This window comes from Peromyscus leucopus, chromosome X, assembly GCF_004664715.2.
Source record: "Peromyscus leucopus breed LL Stock chromosome X, UCI_PerLeu_2.1, whole genome shotgun sequence".
NCBI lineage: Eukaryota > Metazoa > Chordata > Mammalia > Rodentia > Cricetidae > Peromyscus > Peromyscus leucopus.
In genome coordinates, this window is record NC_051083.1 from 31,022,745 (window position 1) to 31,036,093 (window position 13,349).

General features: G+C 41.4%; 1 protein-coding gene across 1 annotated transcript in view; it reads right to left on the reverse strand.

Annotated features, from left to right (window-relative positions):
- Positions 1-1,830: 1,830 nt before the first annotated feature.
- Ctps2 (CTP synthase 2) overlaps positions 1,831-13,349 on the reverse strand; it is a 107,714-nt gene continuing 96,195 nt past the window's right edge. The window contains 2 exon segments of the mRNA XM_028887755.2: positions 1,831-2,047; positions 3,955-4,055. Of these exon segments, the coding sequence (XP_028743588.1) occupies positions 3,986-4,055 (70 nt within the window). The 3' untranslated portion in view covers positions 1,831-2,047; positions 3,955-3,985.

The window sequence follows — 13,349 nt, forward strand, 5'->3', positions numbered from 1 at the left end:
CACAGCAATCCTACTCCTAGGTTGATACTCAGAACTAAAAACATATTCACAACAAATATTTACGCATGATGATTCCTGGTAGCACTATTCACAAAAGACCAAAGGTGGAAACTAGCCAAGGGCCCATCAACAATGAATAAACTGGCAAATATATACAACGGAATTTTATTGAGTCATAAAAAGGAATGCTACCATTTGGGTAAGCCTTGACAAGATTAAGGTCAACGAAAGAAACCAGACACAAAGGGGCACATACACCATACACTTTCACTTTATGAACTACTACGGTAGGAAACGCTATCCAAAGAGGGATTGGTGGCTGCTGAAGAGCTAATGACAAAACACACGGACAAAAGCCTCGGGTGGGCGGGGAAACTCTAGACTGAGCAGCTGACTTGACTAGTAATACCTGTGGGCTGTTAGCACCCAGGACTCTGATAGGAGGATCAGCATACTAACCCCTCTGCCATCTACCGCTTTGAGACTGTAGGGAAACTGATCTGCAGATGCTGTCTTCCATCCCAAGGGGGACTGATCTGCAGGTGGAATCTTCCATCCCCAAAGTCCTCTTTTCTGTCCCATAAAATCCCCAACCCTTCTTTCTGTACCACATCGTGCATGTGCATGTGTGCGTGTGCAGTCTCCCAAGGAGAGACTGATGTCCTCCAGTTGTTCTGGTTAAAGAGTAATTCTGCTCGTGTAAAGGCTGGTCTGCGCTTTCTTTTCTTCCCAAGTTGCCTCAATCAATCTGGATCTAACAGTTGCCAGGGGATGAGGAGTGACTGCTACTGAGAACAGGGCTTAATTGTGGAATAACTACATAAAGCTAATAGTTGTACAGTATGAGTGAATGCTACTGTACAATTAACTTTAAAATAGTTTTTTTTTGCTATAAAAAATTGCTAGCCAAGCATGTTTGTGCACACTTTTAACCCCAGCAATCTAGAGGCAGAGGCAGGCAGATCTTTGTGAGTTTGAGGCCAGCCTGTTCTACATAGTGAATTCCAGGACAGCCAGGCCTATGTAGAGAAACCCTGTCTCAAAAAAAAAATTGCTGATGTTTAGCAGGGTGTAATATCTCATACATATAATCCTAACATTTGGGAGGCTGAGGCCAGAGAATCACAGTGAGTTCAAGACTATATAGTAGGCTACACAGTGAATTCCAGGTCAGCTTGGGCTACAGTACGAGATGCTGTCTCAAAAAGAAAAAAGACAGTGGTCACAAAAACTGAAAACAACAAAAAAGGCATGAGAAGAAGCATGGAATGAGAGAGTGTCATAAAGGATAAAAATGACCAAAGATTGAGTCTATACATTTGTGAAGCTGTTGAAAGAATAATGAAAAGTAAATTTAATTAAAAAAGAAAGAAGATTATGAATTTTTACATTTTTTTACACTTTTTGGTGTCTCTGTGTGTGCACATGCAGGGGTCAGAAGACAACTTGTGGGAGTTGGGTTTGCTCCTTCCACTTGAAGACAGCAAGTTGAAGCGATGGAACGGGGCCCTCCTTATCCTGGTTCCTAAGGTCTCAGATCCCCTTTACACTTTGTCTGTGAGATAACAGACTCACAACCCCAAGGTCTGCACCTGCTGAATTTCACCTCTAACTGGAAATAAACAGAATGAGAAACCCAAATCACCTTAACTCCCACATTAAGCTACACTTCATATCCAGGCAAAAGAATAACTCATTTTTAAACCCGAAACTGGTTATAGCACATGCCTGCCACCTTCCCCATACAATATTGGGAAGGCAAGTCTCCCCAGTTCCTGCTTCCCACTTTGACCTCACCATGCTCTGGACAAAACACAGAAACACTTTCTGTGCCAGGATGCTGCTGAAAGAAGTTTAATTAAGGATAGCAAAGTGTGACGACTACTACAGGCTGCCTCTGGAGGGAAAAGGAAAGGATCCCTTTGGTTCTGTTTCATGAAGTAAACATGTTCTGATTCCCTTTGAATCTTCATAGCCCATGTCTAGGGAACAGTGTGGTGGTTTCTTCAGATAATTCTTTCATCTTAAGTATAATTACTTCAGAGGCCTAAAAAAAAAAAAAGTAAGTATTAGTTACATCAAAAAGTGAATAATAAGCTCCTTTAAAATCATCCCTGTTAATCTTTACAGCATTTTAGTTTGAGGTCACCCCATTTGTGACACACAGTAGTTTCAGATAAACAGAAATATCTACAGAGAGCTCACAGTAGAGTGATACAACTCTTTGTGGTTCTTTTTTTTTTTTTTTTTTTTTTTTTTTTGCAATTCTGGACATTGAACTTGGGCCCCAGGCAAACCAGCCAAGCACTCTATCACTGAGCAACAGCCCCAGTTGAATAGAGTAGTGAACTCTTGACGAGTTGTCCAAAAGTTGCTATTCTAACTAAACACTAGCATATCCAACCCCAGGCCTGCCATAACCTCTAGGGTCATCCCAAGAGGCATCTGGCTCCAAGCAAAAACTTATTAACACTATCCATGATGCTGTCTTCTCTTAGAATACAAAATATAGTAACAGAGGAAATAAGCTGCCCTCGAACACCAATCCTATCTCTAGCCTCTTCTTGCAAAGAAACAATCCTACTCTATAATTTTTATTTCTTGGATTTACTTTATGTGTTTGAGTGCTTTGCCTGCATGTATGTATGTATGCTACATGTGTGCCTGGTGCTCTCAGAAGCCAGAAGAGGGCATCAGATCCCCCGAACCAGAGGTACAGATTGTTGTAAGCTGCAATATGGGTGCTGTGAACTGAACCCAGGCCCCTCCTTATAAGAGCCACAAGTACACTTAACCCATCTCTCCAGCCCCAATCATATTTTATTTTATACAAAGTTAAGAGAATCTGCCCTGCGATGAGTGGCCTATAACACATTCAGCAAGATGGTCTTTTGTTTTATTTTGTTGAATTTTTAAAAACTTTTTAGAGATTTACTGATTTCATTTCTGTGATGAGTGTTTGCCTGTATGTATACTTATCACCATGTACATACCTGGTGCCCACAGAGGCCAGGAAAAGGCACCAGATGGCCTGGAACTGAGTTATGGATAGTCATGAGCCATGATGTGGGTGCTGAGAACCAAACCTGGGTCCTCTGGCCAGCACTTTAAACCACTGAGCCATCTCTCTAGCCCCCCGTTTTGTTTTTAATTTTATTTTCACTAATATGTATTGTATTAATGTTAGAGAGAGACAGAGAAAGCATAGCCGTGCCATAGCATGCGTGTGGGGGTCAGAGGACAAATTCCAGGAATCAGCTCTGTCCCTCCAACATGGGGTCTGGGGACTGATTCAAGTCATCAGGCCGCCATAGCAGGTACTTTTACCTGCAACACCATCTCACTGGCCCAAGGGTATCATTTAAAAAGAAAAGGAAAAATTAGATAGCACACAAATCAGTGGTTTTAATTATGATTTGACCTTTTCATACATGGATAACTACAATTTATTCAGAAAGTAGGTTTGGGGGTTTGTTTTTGTTTTTAATATAGAATCTAATATAATCCAGTCACTGTGTACCTGAGGATTATTTTGAACTGCACTGCCTGAGTGCTGGCATTATAAACATGTAACATGTACACAATTAGCAAGTCGTTTTTGTAAATAAAGTTGTATTGGCACACAACTATGTCCATTTGTTTCTATATTGCCTATGCCTGCTTTTTTCACTGCAATAGCTATGACAAGCCCATAAGCATAAAATACTATCTGGCATTACAATTTTTTCTGGTCAATCTCCAACATAGACTATTACAATTCTACCCAGTAATTTACAGGTACCGATATGCTCATTCCTGGCCTCAGATGTATGCCCTTTCTCCCAAATACTGTCTCTTAACAGCACCAAGGCTAAATCTAGGCTGAGAAGGACCCTGGGAACCAAGTCTGTAATGCTCCCCAGGATGCCAGCTTCCTGTGAGACAAACAAATAATCCTCCAAAATGCTTCCTTACCCTCTCAGGTGGCCTGAGGCAAGAAAGAGCTTCAGTTGATTTCCAGTTCAGCCAGCTTTGCCTCGGAATAGCTGTCATCGCTGACATCACTGTATACATCACTAGAAAACAGAGAAAAGTCACTCAGCAAGATGTGAAAAAATGCCACAAATAATTCGTCAAGTTTTAGCTCCACACCTGTTCCATAATTAAGATCCATGTAGAGGAAATACTAAGAATATTTGATGATCATTTTGTAGTCTAACCACATGCAATGGTCCTTCTTTGCTCAGAGCAACGGATTGCATGCCTTCATCACAAGTCGTAGGTTAGTTGTTATTCTTAGAGCATTTAGGAAAGTGTTTCATAGGTTGAAATGTATAAATCAAAGACTACAGATCAGCTGTCCACTTCCACAAAGCCTTGACTGCTCTGCTGCCTGCCCCTGTGGCTGCGGCTTGCTTTCTACTCGAGGAGTTCTATTAACAATCTGATTTCATATGAAAGCCTGAGGCCAGGAGTGGTAGCTCACCCTTGTAATCCCAGAACTTATGAGGCTGAGGCTGGAGGACTGCCAAAGAGTTCTAGGCCAACCTGGGTGGGCTATTGTGAAAACCTGTCTCCAAGAAAAAGTCATGTCATCTGCAGGAAAATATATGCAACTGGAGATGATCATATGCAGAGAATTAATCCAGTCTCAAAAAGACAAATTTTGTATGTTTTATCTTGTTTGAGATTCCTATGATTTTACAGAAAATACATAAAATCATGCATGTCTATATGACATGAAAGAAGTAAAACTGTCTAGGGCGAATGAACATGACCAATGGGAGGAAGGGGCAAGCGAAAGGAGAGTGAGGATAGAAAGGGGGATACTTCCAGTATTCGATACATACTTACATATACTTCTAGGGTAACCTTAAAATTTTGTTTAATTTTAATTATGTTATAAAGAAAGCGGGCCACCAAGATGGCTCAGTTGGTTAAAGCACTTTCTGTACATAGAGCCTTAAGACCTGAGTCTGATACCCAGATAACTGACTCCCAAAAGAGGTCCTTTGACCTCCACTCTCAGCATTGTGGCAGATGTGTACGCAAATACATAACCCACACACACACATGCACGCGAGTGCACACACACACGCACACACACACACACACACACACACACACGCACAAAAAAATTTCTGAAAGAAGTGAGACAAGTGGAAATGAGGCCACTATGGACACACCTTGAAGGGGCTATTGGGACTTCTGGCCCTCTTTGCCCTTTGTGCCTCCTAGTCACCATAATGTAAACAGTGTTCTTTTACCATGTGCTCCCCACCATGGTGTTTTGCCTTACCACAGAACCAAAAGCAATGGAGCCAGAAAATCACAGCCAGAACCCTTCAAAACAAGATTTTTAAGGGAAAGAAAAGCATAGAGGATGGATCCCTTTATTTCATGTCAATCTAGACTAGGGACTGTTGTAGAATATTTTTTATGGTGTGTTGCTTTTGTTTATGTTGTATTTGTTTAATTCTGTGAAGCTGTGTTGCTGTGCCTGTCTAAAACACCTGATGGTCTAATAAAGAGCTGAATGGCCAATAGCAAGGCAGGAGAAAGGACAGGTAGGGCTGGCAGGCAGAGAGAATATGTAGAAGGAAAACTCTGGGAAAAAAGGGAGGAAGAAGCCAGAGAAGGAGGAGGACTCCAGAGGCCAGCCACCCAGCTACACAGCAAGCCATGGAGTAAGAGTAAGATTTACAGAAGTAAGAGAACTGGAAAAGCCCAGAGGCAAAAGGTAGATGGGATAAGTTAAGGAAAGCTGACAAGAAACACGCCAAGCTAAGGCTGGGCATTTATAAGTAAGAATAAGCCTCCATGTGTGATTTATTTGGGATCTGGGTGGTGGGCCCCCTAAAAGAGTAAAAAAGAAACAACAACAACAAGGGACTAAATCTCAGTCTATCTGAGGCTGAGCACCACATTGTCTTGTTCCTATTGAAGTCAATGTGCTCCCAAGTTCATAACCTGTTAGTTCAATGCTGGATTTTTTTTTCATTTTTCATTGCTCTGATGACAATGATTTTCTTTGGCAATGAGAGGGTTCAGGACACATTACTCCAAAATATGGCACCTTGGCATAGTGAACATTTTAAAGTAAAGGAATCTGAGGTAGTGTGACAGGGCAAGACAGTGCAGAGGTTCCTCCATCTCATATTCTTGATGAGACCATTTTTAGGTTTGACTAGAATTTGATCTCCTTGATAGCAAATCCCATGGAAAATTACCCAACTCTATTCTAGGAACCAAGGCCAAGATACCCCAGCTAATTTATCTTGGCTTCTGTTAAACAACTGCATGCTTATACAAACCTCTCCCTCCATAACTGCTCATCTTAGTTTTTGTTAAACTGCTTGCTTGTGCAAAACCTCCCCCTGCAGCTGCGGAGCAAGATAACCGGATGTGGTTTTTGCTTCTGAAAGCCTCTTGCTCTAAAATCTCTGGGTTATACTGGGGTCCTGAATACCTGAGAGTAGTTCTAGAAGCTGGAATAAAGACTTTCAATAGGCTATCAACTCTGTCTGAACGGTCTTCTCTGGTGGGCTACCGGCAACAAAAGCCTACACAGGAAGGTCTCTTGAGCTTTCATCTGGCCCTTCTGCCCTAAAACAGGTGCTCTGGCCTTCCCTGAAGCAGATCACGTAGACCCCGAAGTGAAGGGTGCCTCCCTAAACAGGGAGGGCACTCTCTGAAGACTCAAAGCAGCTGAACAAGGCAGCCTTGTAAGTTGTCCCAGTCGATTGTCACGACATCCTTCCTCTTTGTCCATGTCTATGTTCCGTGCCTCTCCTGCTGTTTGTCAGCGCTGCTATAACGGAAAACCCTAAAGAGGTCAGCGAGATACACTCAGCAGGTGAAGAACTCACTGTGCAAGCCTGGGGACCCGAGTTCAATCCCTAGAAGCCACCACATAAAAAGTGAAAGGAGAGAAACAACTCGATAAAGTTGTCCTCTGACATACACACACAGGAAGAAAGGGGGAGGGAGGGAGCGGAGGAGAGAGACAGGGAGAGAGACAGAGAACAAACTAAAGTTTCTTTGGGTCTTCATTTCCTGATAAAGACTCCTAATGCCTGACACATCCCTAACTTTGGCCAGGCATTTGCTGACCTAAATAAAGGTCTGAAATCCTTAACCAGTGAAATTTCATTTTTGTTCTTTTAAAAGGAAAAGGGAAAACCACTGGGAAAGGTCTAGGCAGATAGACTAGAAAACAAAACTACTCTCCACTTACTGAGTGATTAGCAATAAACAGATATACTAAATCATCAAAGTTTCTGTTTTGTTTATTCATTCTCCTTCTTGACTTTCTGACAAAACAGCAGAGGTATGGTGGCATCAGACCAGAGAAAACAGCAAGGAAAAGGTTAAAAATTAGTCAAAAATGGAATATAGGTTAGCTAAAGATATAAAACAACATATCATTATTATTAAAGTCAAATACCACCTCCCACTTTTTAGTTAGGAAAAGGCACTTGTACTGCTGTATAATGACTAAGAGCTTGTTTTAGTTGTTTGTTTGTTTTTAAGACTGGCCCTAAGGCTGGAGATGTAGCTCTGTTAACAGAGTGTGTGCCTTCAATCCCTAGCACTGCAGAAACTGGGCATGGTAGTCCATGCCTTTAACCCCTCACTCACAATGCTGAGAATGGAAGATGCACCATGAATCTGAGGCCAGCCTGGACTCCAGAGGGAATCCCAACATACTGTAGGCTTCAGATGAGATCCTATCTCAGAATCAATTAACTAGTTAATTAACAATCAAAACAGCTACAACTTCAGACATTGGCCAGATGTATAAATCTGGTCTGAAAATTACATAAAAGCTTTTGTTACTCATGAAGGTTACATGTTCCTGTGACATGCTCTCAAAACTTAGGGAAATATAGAGAATCAGGGAAAACCATTAAGCACTTAAGTTTCAGAATTCTTTCCTAAAAATCATTTTTAAAATTAATTTAAAAACAGAAATTAATTTAAGAACAAATTATTTCCTGTACCAGGTATAATTCCCCACAAGGGCCTTAGATGGGTCAGCTCTAACCCACCAGCTCTCACTTTCTACCAAACTGCCAATGCATCAAAATGGAACAACCTGAGTCAAGCAAATTGAGGCTCAGCTTGAGTTTATTCATCTCTAAGGTTAATATTTTTTTCCTAAGTGTTCTGAGACTAGGTAGGACAATAAACCATGATACTCAAGAACAGAATTGTCAGAATAGGCATTACTGCTAAACTTGCTGATTTAGAGCACTCATCTGGAGGTCAAAAACAAGTGATAGAAATAAAATGTGGGTCATCAAACAAACACAAAACAACACTGGCTTCTGCAGCAGACTGGAAAATGTAAGCGCCACTCTGGCACTCTGGGCCCTGTACGATTTGGGGGATGACTTTTGTTTCACACAAAACAAACTTAAGAGTCAGTCATAAGGTAGATATGCATATTTCACTTAAAGTTATCTCAGTTCTATATAAATATTAATCTATCTTTTTAAATAATTACACACATACACAGAGAGAGAGAGATCTGTTGTTGTTTATGGAACATAATTCTGCAGTGTAGCCCACACAGCCTAAAACTCACAATTCTCCTGCCTCAGCTTCTTGAGTATGAATTCAGAATTAAAGACCAGCACTATGCCCAGCTAAATATTATGGTTGTGCATGTTAAATTCCATTAGGTGTCACAAAACAAACAACTGTATCTCTTATTACATTTAAGGAAGCAAAGTTTTAAGTTGTCCAGTATAAGTACAAGCCACCGTGGCTATATAAATTTAAAACAATTAGAGTCAAATGGAATTTAAAATGCCATTCCTTACTTGTACTGGCACTTCAAGTACTCTACAGCTATGTGCGGCTAATGACTGCCATTTTTGAATAGTGCAGATTATCGAACATTTCCATCATTTGAGAAAGTTTTAATGGATAGTATTGATTTAAAACTAATGGGGCCAGCCAGATGGCTCAGCAGGTAAGGAGGCCTGCCGTCAAGCCCGAGGACCTGAATTCGATCCAAAGAACCCCTTGGTGAAAGGAAGAGAACTGGCTTCTGAAAGCTGTCCTCTCAACACACACACACACACACACACACACACACACACACACACACACACACACACGCGCGCGCACGAATGCATGCATCCATGCATGCACACACACGAATGCACACACACACACAGACACATGCACTCATGCAAAATAAAAATGTAATAAGTAAACTTAAAAAAAGATTAAAAATAAACTACAATCACTTTGATATTGATTATCATTATTTCCTCAAAAAAGTGTTTTTAAAGGCCTTTCTATGTATGGTTAATTAAAATCATAGCAAATATTTCTCATGCACATGTTCCTCAAGTAGTACAAACTCTTTTTTAAAATATTTCATAGACCTCTCTCTCTCTCTCTCTCTCTCTCTCTCTCTCTCTCTCTCTCTCTCTCTCTCTCTCTCTCCAGGTTTTTTTTCTGTGTAGCCCTAGCTGTCCTGGAACTTGCTGTAGACCAGGCTGGCCTTGAAAGCACAAATGAGCCTATCTCTACCTCCCGATGAGCCTATCTCTACCTCCCGAGTGCTGGGATTAAAGGTGCGCACCACCACCACCTGGTTCAAGGCAAATCATCTTTAATGCAAGATATTTAGCTGGGGATTTGAAGTAAGAAGCTTCAGTTACACAAACAAAGCAAGGCGTCTACTCTTACAGGCTTCCAAAGGAAAGGGGGGGGGTCTTGCATTAAGCAGGAACAGGCTTCATTAGTATGTAACCTGTGCTACTTGACCGAGGCCAGGGAATGAGGCCTATGTGATTAGGCTACAGGAGAGGACAGGGAGTGGGGCTTGGTTAATGGGTGACTATGCAATGTGAAAGCAGTCAGGCTGCCTTCCACCTCCAGGTGGCCACAGAAAACTGGGTGTGTGCCTGTCCTGCTCACAGCCTTCTGGGCTTCAGGCCCGGGTTCTACCGGTGGCAAGATCAAAACCATCAGTTCCAACAACACAGGTGGGAAGTGCTATCCTAGCACATGACTTTGACTTGCAAGGCTTGATTGACCACAACGGTCTCCGTGTTTATTTGTTTTTGAAACAGTCTTTTTGTAACTCATGCTGGTTTCAAACCCACTATGTAGCCAGGGATAACCTCAAATTTCTGATCCCCCTGCCTCCACCTCCAAAATGCTAGACTGCAGACATGATCTACCAAACCTAGTTTACCTAGTGCTGGACTTCAAACATGCTAGACAAGGCAAAACATTTCTGTCATTTGAGAAAGTTTTAATGTATAGTTATTGATTTAAAACTAATGGATAACCTGTCTGTCAATGACTCCTTACTGCTAATAAATTCCCAGTAAAAGAAAATATTGCAAGATACTAGGGGAAGGGTGTGGTGATGTTCCATATATCCCACCTTTTATGCTACCCTGAAGCAGCCATTAATCACTTCTTCTCTATTAATAGAAAGAGGTTGTTGGAATTTAAAAACAAGCTTAATGGCATAGTTAGGACTCCCAGCATGCATGAGTTCCTATAGTACTTTGTATCAAAATCCATTTCATGTGAAAAAGTGTGTTTTGAAAACACATTGCCATGCATAGTTTTCCCCAAAGCATTGTTACTGCTATACTTTCTTGTTTCTCAAAGGGCCCCTGGAAGCCATAAAATACAAGAGCAAGGGAATAAAAACTTAGTATGCTCTGAATGTGTTTTGCATCTCATAGTAAACAGGAGACTTCAACCCAGGCAGGGCTTTAAAAGCACAGTGGTCTGTATCACTCTGAACTCCATTCCTGGCTGGCAACCATATTATCAACGCCACAGTGAAGTGAGACCTGTAAAGAGCACCTTTTAACCAATGCATAATCCCCAAAAGAAGGAGTACTCAGATGTGACTTATTAACAATAATTTGCCAGAAAAAACCCTCTAAGTATAAGTTGAAGTCAATCATGGGGGTGGTGAAAAGATGTTGAAAAAAACAGCTCAAAGCAAAAACATAAAAATAAAAAATAAAAAGATTGGGCTTTCTGTCCCAATTCCCTTTTGTTTGAAATGTAACAAAGGAGAGAACGTGGTCTTTTGATAGAAGTCTACCAAGCCTCGTGTCCACTATGCCCCACAGCAGCCCTAAGGATGGTCGACGGCAACTTGGACACTACCCTCCAATGAGTGGCAGATCCAGAAGCATCATCAACTCCGCCATCAAAACCACCACCACACAATAAAACATTTAAGCACATATTGTATGATTGGCCCTAGCAGCGTCAACCATGAAGGCCAAAAGTGCAAAAGCAAGGTGGTCCAAGTTCACAGTGCACTAGAACCTGAACAGCACACAGGTGCAGGGGAGAACATCTGAGTCTTTGGTTTGGACAGGCAAAGTGAGGCAAGCGTGCCTCTGACTCTAAGGCTTAGAGGGAGAAAGGTACAGTGCTATCACGGTACAGTTAACCTGGGGCCCTCAGCCCCATGCCCACCTTCCCAAGTCCCATGAGCTGACATCCTAATAGGATATAGATTGGTGTTCCTTCTCACTAAGCAGGTCCAGAATATATATCAATAGCCAGGAGGCAAAGGCATTAAACCCCTCTAGGGAATTCTCAAGACTCGTAGGTCTTCTGTATGGATTTATGTGCATTTTATTCCATAAGCCAAAGTAAGCCTTTGAGGGTTTTGAGCTGCAAAGTCATGTGAGAAGACCATTCTCATGGCAGAAGATGGATTCAGAGGATTAGAAGGAGAAAAACCAGAGGCACAAAGTCCAGGCAAGAGGCTTTGTAGTAGGTAAAAGTTATGAAGGCAGCTGGAACTAAGGTAAAATTAGTAACAATAATAGAATAATAATAATAATTCATATTTAAGTTCCTACCATAGACCAAGCATTGTGTAAAATGATTTATATAATAGTGGGAAACTTAATCTTCATTATTACTATGTAAACTAGGGACTTTCACTTTGAGTTGGGAAGACTGTATGTGGTGTGTTGCTAGGGTACAGTCCAGGGCCTTATAAATACTAAACTACAATATCCACAGCCTTCCACCCTCTTTTTTGAGACAAGGTTTCACTATGTATCCCTGACTGGCCTTGAACACATAGAGAATTGCCTGCCTGGTTCCAAAGAAACTTTTTATAAAGAAACAGTGCAAAGAAAGATGAGGTCCCAACTATTCAGGAAAGAAGAGTTTGGACTCAGCAAGTCCTACTCAATTCCAGAGCTTAGGGTCTGAAAGCTCAGGCTACATGTCCTTGTATATAGTACAATGCTTACCTAGCATGGACAGAGCCTTGGGCTCAGTCCTCAGCACCACATACCAAGTGTGGTAGTACAAGCCTGCGATTCCATCACCAGGGAGGTCGAGGGAGGAATTCAAGGTAATTTTCAACTACATATTGAGTTGGAAGCTAGCCTGGGATATGGGAGACCCTTCTACAAAGCTAAAAGATAAAGTATAGGCTAAATAGTAGGTCGTGTCATTGGAACTGATGTTAATTTTCTTAGCTATGACATCGAATTGTGTGAAAAATGTGAAAATCTAAGACAATTTTATGAATATTTATGTATGAAGTGCTACCATGTTTGCAACTTACTTGTAAGTGGTTCCAAAGTCAACTTTGTACACAGAAGATGGAGGAAGAAAGAGAGTATAGCAGAACTGTAACAACTGGTACATGTGGCCAAATGGCCACAAGGATTACTGGACTAATCTGCTATCTTGTTGGTATACTTGAAAGTTTTTGAAATAAAAGAACTGCAGGGGAAATACATATATTCACTATTGTACCTGGCTTACTTTTCTGTTACTATGAAGAGACACCATGACCTAGGCATCTGACAAAAAAGAAGGCATTTAATTGGGGGCTTGCTTACAGCTTCAGAGGATGAATCCATGAGCATCACGGTGGGAAACGTGACAGCAGGCAAACAGGCATGGCACCGGAGCAGTACCTGAGAGCTCACATGCTGAGACAGCAACCATGAGGCAGAGAGAGTTCTAACTGGGAATGGTGCAGGATTTTGAAACCTCAAAGCCCAATCCCAGTGACAAAAGTCTTCCAACAAGGCTATGCCTCCTCCAACAAGGCCACAACCCTTGATCCTTCCTAAATAGTTCCACCAACTGCGTGGCAAGCATTCAAATATGAGTCTATGGGGGTCATCTCATTCAAACCACTACTACAGCCAAGAAGAACCACATATAGGTAGAAAGACTAGAAGGAAATATTTTTTAAAATATGAATACAGTGCGATTGTATTAGGTTGTTGAGCTTATGGGTGTTTTTCCCCCAAATTTTCTATAGCATTACATCTAGAAATCAACAAAAAAGTAGCTCATCTCAGGTTGGAAGTCAGCATGTGATTTATAAA